This window comes from Conger conger, chromosome 4 (assembly GCF_963514075.1).
Source record: "Conger conger chromosome 4, fConCon1.1, whole genome shotgun sequence".
In the NCBI taxonomy this organism is placed as follows: domain Eukaryota; kingdom Metazoa; phylum Chordata; class Actinopteri; order Anguilliformes; family Congridae; genus Conger; species Conger conger.
In genome coordinates this window covers 4320217-4331073 of record NC_083763.1, presented here as the reverse complement: position 1 = coordinate 4331073, position 10857 = coordinate 4320217, and the positions used below count along the sequence as shown (strand labels likewise).

The window sequence follows — 10857 nt, the reverse complement described above, 5'->3', positions numbered from 1 at the left end:
TGTTATTGGCCTCGAATGGGGCTGCTCCCTCTGTAGCTCGTACGGGAATCGGAGAGCTGGGTGTAACATTCCGGGGAAGTGAAGCTGCCAAGTAGCAGGTAGGTATGATAGGTAGGTATGATCCATCAGGATGGTGGGACACCAGTGGTGGCGTCCTAGAGGTTTGGCTCAGGCGGTAAGAGCGGTCGTCTGGCAGTCGGAGGGTGGCCCTGGGTGTGTCGATCCAGCCCCGGGTGTGTCGAGGTGTCCCTGAGCAAGACGCCTAACCCCCAACTGCTCCTGACGAGCTGGTTGGTGCCTTGCATGGCAGCCAATCGCCGTTGGTGTGTGAGTGTGTGTATGAACAGGTGAGCGAGAAGCATCAATTGCACAGCGCTTTGGATAAAGGCGCTATATAAATGCCAACCGTTTACCATTTACCTTTGGCTTCTTTATAATCCACATAGCAAGCAAATGTCATTTTCCACAGCATGGGACCTTTATATTAATCAGACACAGAGCCAAAACATTGAGGATGGGTAAGGGGTGCAGGGTTGGGGGCAGCATGATGAGAGGGTGTGGGGGTGAGGGGTGCAGGTGTGGGGGTGAGGGGTGGGGGTGAGAGGTGCAGGTGTGGGGGTGAGGGGTTGAAGGTGTGGGGGTGGGGGTGAGAGGTGCAGGTGTGGGGGTGAGGGGTGGGGGTGAGGGGTGCAGGTGTGGGGGTGTGGGGTGGGGGTGGGGGTGTGGGGGTGAGGGGTTGAAGGTGTGGGGGTGAGAGGTGCAGGTGTGGGGGTGAGGGGTTGCAGGTGTGGGGGTGAGGGGTGGGGGTGAGAGGTGCAGGTGTGGGGGTGAGGGGTTGAAGGTGTAGGGGTGAGGGGTGCAGGTGTGGGGGTAAGGGGGTGCAGGTGTGGGGGTGAGGGGTGCAGGGTTGGGGGCAGTATGATGAGAGGGTGTGGGGGTGAGGGGTGCAGGTGTGGGGGTGAGGGGTTGAAGGTGTGGGGGTGGGGGTGTGGGGGTGAGGGGTTGAAGGTGTGGGGGTGAGAGGTGCAGGTGTGGGGGTGAGGGGTGCAGGTGTGGGGTGAGGGGTGCAGGTGAGGGGTTGAAGGTGTGGGGATAAGGGGTATAGGTGTGGGGGTGAGGGGTTGCAGGTGTGGGGGTGAGGAGTTGAAGGTGTGGGGGTGAGGGGTTGAAGGTGTGGGGGTGAGGAGTGCAGATGTGGGGGTAAGGGCTGCAGGTGTGGGGGTGAGGGGTGCAGGTGAGGGGTGCAGGTATACCTGGTCACAGGCCTCCCGACATGGCGATAGTTCTATAGCATGGTGACAGCACGAGGAGTCTGCAGACAGAGAAACGAGATTCATATTAACTTCAGTCCCTCCCCGTGATATTCCCCCTCATCCTCTGCACTGGAGCCAGGACTCCACAGCAGGCTGAACCCTGGCGTCCACAGAGATCCAGTTTACTGTGAGGTGCAGAGTTAGGGAGTGTGTTCAGGACAAAGGAAATATCAAGGTTTCTTCTTGCTCATGTTTGTATTCACAAACAGATATAAGCAGCTCCCATGATCTAGGTAATTTTTGTTGTATGGAGCTTTTTTACAGAAAATGTCTCAAAGACATTTTCAGAGTAACGGAACGGCAAAAAACTCCATGATGGGAAGAAATCTCAGAAATAAAGGTATAAAAAGTGCCTAAAAACATACAAATGCTTGTCTCTGGGGCGGTACCCTATAAGTACATACAATTGTAACCCTAGCCAGCAATATATAATTACTTTGCTTGCAGAACATACTCATTTGTACGCAAAGAGAACCTCACTGTACTTTGAGGGTACATTTTGAGGGAAATGCACCTCCACTGTCACTGTATTTCTGAGAGTGTAACACAAAAGGCCTGGCACTACAGGCAGTGGAGTTACCGGCAGCTTCAGAGACCAGACCCAAGGGGCAAGGACAGACTCCCCCGCTCCCCCCCCCTTCAAAATCCCCCTCCAGTCTGTTTCCCGCTCTCCACTCTAACCCTTCCACACCAACGTGTCATTTCCTCTGGGGTTTTTTTTTTTTTAAAGAAAATGGCAGTTCCTTTTCATTATGGGTCTCATCCAGGTCTCTGGAACTCACTTCCTGTCAGAGAAGCCCCCCCCCCCCCCCCCCAATATCAGGGCTTTCAAATCAGTTTTAATGACCTGTAGAGCAGCCGCCGCCACCAGCACAGGCCAACGGGAACCCTCTTTTAAAATGGACGCCGTGTTGACAGGAGCTGAAGGGACACTGTGATGCTGTTTAAAAAAACGATGGGCAGCAGCCTCCGTGTGATCGGCAGAACACGTCACATGATCACGTGGAAGCTTGCGTGGCCTTGCTGCTGATTGGCTGGCTTCTCAACGCCCAATAGGTAACAGTGCACTCTCTGAAATAAAGTGACACTGGGAGGTATATTTTTGTTATTCAAGGATCAAATTTCCCAAATGTACCCTGAATGTCCAGTAATGTTCTCTTTGGGTACGAATGAGTATATTTCCCAACCGAAAAAAGGTACAAATTAATTATATATTGCTGGCTAAGGGCACGTTTTTATGCACCTATGGGGTACTGCCACAGCTACATTTGGACACTTTCCAGGCTCCTTTTTAGGCACTTCACCAACATTTATTTCTGAGGGTGTGGAGATGTTTCTCCCCAAAGCATTTCACACAGCCTCTGAGGTTTAAATGTTTACTATCGCATCAGGTATAATTAACAAGAAAGATGAAAAGAACGGCAATACGCCACATGGTGGTAGTGGCCATTATTTTGCTCAAATTATACATTTGATATTTATCATTACAGCACATCGGCAAGCCGTAATGACACACCACAGAAATGAAATGAATAATGGCAGCACTGTGATGAAATAATCAGACAGAATGTTTTTTATTCTTGCTATTAATATTGTGTTTTGTATTTTATTTTAATTCCCCCCCCCCCCCCGACAGCGTTACAAACGAACGTGAGCGAAAGGAGAACGGAGTTCTACCGACACAACGCACAAACGCGGCACAACGGCACCCAGTCGAAACACAAAACGGTAAAGACGTCCGTCTTTCTTAGACTCTGGAATTAAATTAGCCACTTATAGGCATCAATAAAAAAAAAGTGTTTTTTCCTCCCCAAAAGTATTAACATGTGGTGAATCTGTCAAAAGGGGGTTTGTGCGCTACACAAATAAAAATTAAAAAAACGTAGCCCTCGGGGTAGGAAAGTCTGGACTACCACGGAACAATGGCGGTAATCTAACGCAGGGAACGGCCCGGAGAAGACTCCGGAACACTTCCACCACAGACACTCTCCAAACGGCAGACTTCTAATGATCACAACGGACGATAATTCTCAGCAAAATATATTATCATATGTTTATACTTCTTGAGAAAATATCATTATCGGAATTGGTACCCCCCCCCCCCCCCACCCCCCCTCTCAGACAGCCTTTCATCTCTCGGTGCAGACACTGCGCCTGTCTGCTCCAGCCAGCGTGCTTTCATCAACTTGATTCTATCTGTTTTTCTAAATGTGGCTCCCATATCGAGGCCCGACTCGCGGGAAGAATAACAACAAACAGCACTTCACATGTCGAGATGACACAGGCACTCAGAGCCCCCGCGACCGTGTTTGCCTGACTAATATATCTGTGGGCCGCGTCATTAGGCGGAGGACCCGACATTCTGCTTTTAATCCGCCGTTAGGAGAGACTGGAAAAAGCTGAAAGGGTTTTTGGCTGGAAGGTAGATCAGAAATGCCCCCCCCCCCCCCCCCCATCCCCCCCACCTCTCTCTCTCTCTCTCTCTCAGTGACAAACAGGACTCCTGGCATCCCAAACCTGTCTCTGCTCTGGGAGGGATGGGTCTATGTCTGTAGAGTGTGAACTTACAGGAAAAGGATCTGGACCGGAAACCCGCCACAAACACATCGAAACCAGACAATGTCGATGATGAATGCACGGCGATTCTGGAAGACAAATACGGCAGCTACCCTCTCAGAAAATAAACATTACAGTGGAGGTCCCATTTCTGTTTCTTCAAGGACAAATTGTCCAAATGTACCCTGAGAGTTCAGTAATGTTCTCTTTGGGTACAAATGACTACATTTTCCAAGCAGAAAGGGTACAAATTAATTACACATTGCTGGCTGGTGGATGTGGTACAATTTTGTGTACCTATCGGGTACCACCCCAGCGACAAGCATTTGTGCCTTTTTAGGCACTTTTCGTACCTTTATTTCTGAGATTTATGGTAACTTACGTTTACAGGTGTAAGCTAAAGGCTGACATTATCTGGACTACCACTTGTGACCTTGTGACAGGGGTCCAGGCCAGACACTGACTTGTATGTCGGTTACTTCAGAATTAATCTGTACCCTCAGCAGCAGAGAGAATGAATTAACTTAAAATACCATTCACAGGTCAAAATATTGGCGCCTCAGCTCAGCAGAGCAGTGCACGTGGAGCATGACTTTTTAAGGTCTCTGGAAGAAAACGTCAAACATCTAAAGACACACAAAGTGGCCACTAGAAAAGTTCAAACAACGTCCGCGAACTGCACCGATGTAACGACGTAGAAAGAGAATCCATGAAACTATCCAGACACCACCGCATTCCCACAATGCTCTGGGCTTCCCGCCGTCCAGAGGGCTGAGTCTGCGCAACCTCTCTCTGAAACACCGCTACCCCCCAGATGAGTAATTATTAGCGGCGTCCCAGGGAAAGCTCCACTCGTAAAGAGCGACACTTAAGAGGCTTATCCACAGACGGTCCAGGGTCTCAGTGACGCATGAAACAGATCGCAACGTGTCGAGAAGGGAAACAGACGCTTCCTGGGCACCCTGGAGCCGAGAGGCTGAGGTGCTTGACCCGGGACCCGGAAGGTCGGTGGTTCAGGCCCTGGCGTAGACACGATAATATCCGCAAGGCTGTTGTAACCCTGCATTGCTCCAGGTGGGGGGGGGATTGTCCCCTGCTTAGTCTAATCAACTGTAAGTCGCTACGGATAAAGCTAAATAACTGTAATGTAAGGTAGCTACTGAGTCTTTCTTTTTCCTGATTCTACTCATCAAGCTCCTTAGCAAAGAATCTAATGGGTGATTAGCAGAAGCCTTGAATCAGGTGGAACAAAAGCCGGCACCCACACCGGCCCTTTCTGGGTAAGATTGAATGTCCCTGGCACAGAGGATGATGTAATGACGGTACAAGCGTACGATTGGACGTTCCATATGAAACAGGGGCGTTCGACGTTGGCGTCCAATCAACTGTCAGTCGCTTTGGATAAAAGCGAGGGGATGGCTCTCACATCTGCAGAGCTGCAGAGGATTCTGGGGGATGTAGTCCTCTGCCTCTTTGTCTCCCCCCCCCCCCACGTATGCTGCCCAGCTTGTTCGGGCTGCACGCAACACGTGCTAGCACTTTGAGCAGCGCTGCTACTGTGTCCTGTTTTCTGTGGAATAAAAATAATGCCACCCACAGGCCACATCAAAGGGGTCCTCGTGTTGACCCCCCCGCCCCCCGTCCCGTACACCACACCACACCACACCACCCCCGTCCTTTCTAACCCCTCGAGACAGGCCCTACCCCACACCCCACCCACCACCCCCGTCCTTTCTAACCCCTCGAGACAGGCCCTACCCACAACACCACCCACCACCCCTCTCCAACTCCCCCCCCTTCACCCCCCCCCCGTCTCTATCTGCTTCACGTGGCAAATTGTTTGCAGCGAACGCACGTTACGAAGCACCTCGGTGGGTGCGGGAAAAAAAAAAAAAAGGAAAGAGAAAAGAAGAGAGAGGAGAAATCTCTGAAAAAGTACGCATTTGATGTCGAAAAAGCTACGGCGTATCTGGCAGGAATTAGCGGGAACTTGAAAGAGCGGCGGTTGACAGGCCAGCGAAGGCTGATCAAACGGGGGGGGAATGGAAACCAGATCTCGCGCCAGTTTACAATTTGGGACGTGGACTGGGTGTCTGGCCGCGGTGGGGACGGGGGCCGGGGCCGGGGCTCCCGCCTCTGGATCCCATTTTAACCCAAAATGGCGGCGTGAGCGAAGGCAGACGCCCGGGGGGGGGGGGGGGGGGGAAGAGACCTGTTTCACGGTCTCTTCCCATCTGTCCGTCAAGACGAGGAGGGGGGGGCGGGGTGATGGGGGAGGGGCTATCCTGACAGACGGGACGCTGTTCCAAAACCGTTCCCATCCTCTTTACGGGATTTGAGCGGCGTTCCTGCTCCCGTGTCGGGATGCTCGGGAGAGCCCGTTCCGTGCGACGGACCAAGCGGCCCAAAACCGGGCTTTTTTGTTTCCGAAGCTCGTTTCCCGGTCAGGCCGGGAGACGCTATCTCTCTCCAGAGCAGGTCGTCCAGGCCCGTTTTCAATCCGAAGTCAATGGTACAATTGCGGACAAAATACACAGTAAATACATTTTCCCCCGCAAAAGAATGTATCTGTAATCTGTGTTTTTTTTTCTTCATCTTCATCTAATGGCTCCCCACATGCTGATTTTCTTAATTAGTGTTATCAGGATAATACAGCAATGCTTTGTGGATGAATCAGGGACAGATTGCGTCTGTGAGTGCCATCTTTAACATCAGACATCAGTGACAATTTGCATTTTACAAATTATTCTGTAATGATTGCGCTATAAACAGGGTGGCCTGTCGCGTAGTGGTTAAGGTACATGACTGGGACACGCAAGGTTGCTGGTTTGAATCCCGGTGTAGCCACAATAAGATCTGCACAGCTGTTGGGCCCTTGAGCAAGGCGCTTAGCCCTGCATTGCTCCAGGGGAGGATTGTCTCCTACTTAGTCTAATCAACTGTACATTGCTCAGGATAAGAGTTGCCAATGCCAATAATGTAATGTAATGTAATGTAATGTAATGTCTCTCTCTCTCACACGCTTAGTGGAAGAGCCACATCAGCTTCCCTACTGCGCAGTCTCTGGCTCCAAATCTTTGTCAAAAATGTCAGTCAGAACTTTATCATTCTAAGGTATAGATTAGTGGCCATGGAGCTATGCAATCCACTGCAGCCAAGCAGGTGCACTCTCAGAACAAAGGAGCACAAAAGAGCCTAAAAAGGTACAAATGCTTGTCACTGGAGGGGTACCCTTTAGGTACATAAGCCAGATGCTTGGTGGAAACCATACTGATTTGTTCAGTGTACATCAGGGGAATTTGATCCCCAAAGAACACAAATGTACCTCAACTGTCACTTTATTTTGAGTACCAAGCACTCGCCTGGCCGGTGAATAGCCTCTGCCTCTCCTCTCTTTAATGAGCGGCCATTTTAATTACACAATTATAAGTGCAGTGGACCATTCAGTCACAGCTACTGTAGTTTCTGCTGTGGGATGCACAGCCTTTGTTTGTTACCCCGGGGAGAACACAGGACAATTGTTTCAGCCAAACAGACTATGGGAGCGAAAGGAAATTAATAAAACAAAATGGCGACTGCACTTTTTTTCCCCCTCCAGTGTTCTTTCCACCTTCTTCTCCTTCATGTTGTGCTCTCAGTTATTTTGCGTAAATGAAACGTATTAATATTAAACAGCTCGCATTGAGAGGCGAAACAATTAAGTGAGGCATCGGTTGTACAAAAAAAGCAATCAAATAAGCAAGCAAGTAATCTTTGGTTTCACACTATGAGTCCGAAGCAAGGAAGCAAATTAGATCCATCTAATTAAAGCAAAGTCTCTAAGACTGTGAGAGAAAGTAACTCCTTAAAAGAGCCCCATGGCTGACTGTTTACAGTTGGTCCTGCAGACTAATGGACAGCTTACAGTCTAGCGATAAGATTATAGCCAATGGCGATTATGACATTGAGCGGTCGTTTGCAACGACTTCTGATTTATACGAGAACAAGGAGCGGTATCTCATGTAATGTAATGTTATCTCATCATCGTGAGTTATAGTCGTGGCCATCGCTGAGACTTAAACTTGCACTAAACTTTGACCCCATTGTTGGCTCAGTTGTCATGACAAAATTACAGAACAGGGATCATCAAATCATGAGCCTTGAGGTTTGACAGGGAGTCAGGTGTGAAGACTGTCTGACCAATCAGTAGCACTCATTTTTCAGCTAATTACCTGGGGGGAAAAGAAAACCAGGGCCGGATTTGGATTTGAGGTCCAGATTTAATGATGGCTGTTATAGAACAGGGCGGCATGGTGCAGTGGGTAGCACTGGCGCCTCACAGCAAGGAGGTCCTGGGTTCTAATCCCGGTCGGCCGGGGCCTCAGTGTGTGGAGTTTGCATGTTCTCCCTGTGTTTGCGTGGGTTTCCTCCAGGTACTCCGGTTTCCTCCCATAGTCCAAAAACATGCAGGTTAGGCTGATTGGACAGTCTAAATTGCCCATGCTTGGGTATGAGTGTATGAGTGTGTGAATGGTGTGTGTGCCCTTTATATATATGTTATAGCACACTCTCATCTCCTGTAAACAAATTATCTTAGCATTACATGCAGATGACTCTCCACTTCGGCAATGCGTTCCATCATTATCCCGTGCGCGTTTGTAAAAAAAAATTTTTTTACGAGCGACAGCGTCGGACATCAAAGACAGAACACGGACGGAATGTTTGTGCCAGTGCAGGCGATACCTCTCGTACGTCATGCGATCGTATGTCGGCAAATCATCAAACGGCCGTCGGAAGAGTGTAAAATGTGTGGAGCAGAACAGAACAGAACAGAACTGAACTGGGGGGGGGGACACTTGCATGCAGTTATGAGGCCCTTTGATCGGGGTCAGAGGTGAAGCCTGGACAGGTGGGCTAGGAGAGGGGGCCAGATGTTTGATGGAGGAGCAGCGGCTGGCGGAGTGTGTAATGGGGGGGGGGGGTACGGAGGACCACAGCGGGGGTGCTGCTGCTGCCTGTAAGGGAGTAACAATATAAACCCCGGGGTTCTGGGTCTAAACCAGTGGTCCCCCCCCCAAACCTGTTTCTGGAGATCTACCATCGTGTTGGTCTTCCGTTTCGACCCTAATTTGGCACGCCAGATTCTACTCATTTGCAGCTCAATGAGATCTCTAGCTGTTGTTGTTGTTGAATGAGGTGTGCTTTGTTAGGGTTGGAGTGATAACAGATGGTAGATCTCGAGGAACGTGGTCGGTGACGGCTGGTCTAAACAGTAGATGAACAGGGATGGTGAGGTGGGCTACGAAATTTGCAACTGACAGAGGGCAGCCTATAGCCTCGTGCCTAAGGCGCTTGACTAGGACCTGGACGGTTGGTGGTTCACAATAAGATCTGTGCAGCTTTCGGGCCCTTCGGAAAGGCCCTTAACCCCACATTGCACCAGGGGGGATTGGCCCCTGCCTAGTCTAATCAACTGAAAGCTTTGGTTAAAAAAGTGTTAGTTAAAATGAAAATATCGGGATGGGGGGGGGGGGGGGGGGTAATCGGTCATCAATGAAATGATCTCATAAATATCTACAAATGTGGTAGCTATTTCATATGTGGAAGGCTTATAGATATAAAAGTGACAGATGTTGAATGAAAGCTTCAACCTTGAGAAGACAACCTTGAGAAGACAATGCCCCGTGGGATTCGATGGGGCACCAGACGGCATTAGTCCAGGCAGCACAAGGTCCTTCGACATAGACCAGCTGGACATCATTCATCTCTCTGACCTGAATTTGGACCACTGCTCCCCACTAGCTGACACAGCAGGGCACGTCAGACCATGTAAGCCCACGTGAGTGCGCTTTTTCCACAGATAATCGAGAACGCAGAAGCCTGCTGTAAAATCAAGCTCGGCCAGCTGGTCAGCCAGCTAGCGCTGGCAGCTTGTCTGAGCTGGTAGCTGGTCAACCAGAACATAGCTTGAGCTGGTCAAACTATGTCAAGCTGGGAGCTAACCAGCTAATCCATGTCGAGCTGGGCTGAACCGGTCAACCAACTACCAACTGTTTCAAAACATAGCTTTTTGCCATTCCCAGATCAACTCCCTCTGCTCTGAAGCGTACAAGAAGGGTAGAGAAACATCAGTCAAACCTGACAAAGACCTTTTTTTCCCATTGAGACAAAAAGATTCCAAGAAAGAACAGTCCAGAGTAGACTAATTCAAGGGGAGCGAGCAGAACCACACTGAGAGACACAAAACTAATTTGACTAATGTGTCTCTCAGTGGGGTCCTGCTCTTTTCTTTCTTTTTTTCGTCCAGTTGGGAGTTTGTCTCAGCTGGTCAACCAGCGACCAGCTGTTTCAAAACATAGCTTGAGCTGGCTAAACCATGTCAAGCAGGGAGCTAGTCTGAACTGGTCAACCAGCAACCAGCTGTTTCAAAACATAGCTTGAGCTGGCCAAACCATGTCAAGTGGGGAGCTGGGCTGAACTGGTCAACTAGCTACCAGCCGTTTGAAAAACTAGCTTGAGCCATTTCTTTCGGCAGGGATAAGCCCTGTTAGTAGCCATGTGTCTGTACAAATCTCAGTGTCCACATCAAGGATGTATCTGTTCCCTCAATTCTGGCAGCAAACATATAATTCTCCTTTTAGCTGAGCACTGGTCACTCAGATTTCTCCGCAGTCCTCCAGCCAGAGTGAAAACTTCGCGTAAGTCTGAGAGGTCGTGGGTTTACACCAGGGTGTCTTTTTATGGGCCACGCCTCATTTCTGGCGCTGCGGACTCACGGCGTGTACAATAAAGGCCATTCTCCATTTCCCGGCATAAAACAGGGACAAGACTGAAACTTGTGCAAAAATGAAGTGTTTTGGCTCGGCGACAATCTCAAAATAGCACCACCTACAAGTAAAGTCAGCAAGAGGTAAAACTCAACAATAATATGGCTGGAACCACTTCCCATTGGTACGTGCTGTGTCTGTGTATACGGGTGTGTGTGTGTGTGTGTGTGTGTGTCTCTGGC

General features: G+C 49.7%; 1 protein-coding gene across 1 annotated transcript in view; it reads right to left on the bottom strand.

The window, feature by feature from the left end:
* The window catches only part of LOC133125975 (reversion-inducing cysteine-rich protein with Kazal motifs-like), a 48156-nt gene that overhangs the window by 32689 nt on the left and 4610 nt on the right, over positions 1–10857 (bottom strand). Inside the window, exon 2 of the mRNA XM_061237736.1 lies at positions 1246–1312. Within this exon, the coding sequence (XP_061093720.1) occupies positions 1246–1312 (67 nt within the window). The remainder of the gene's footprint in view (positions 1–1245; positions 1313–10857) is intronic.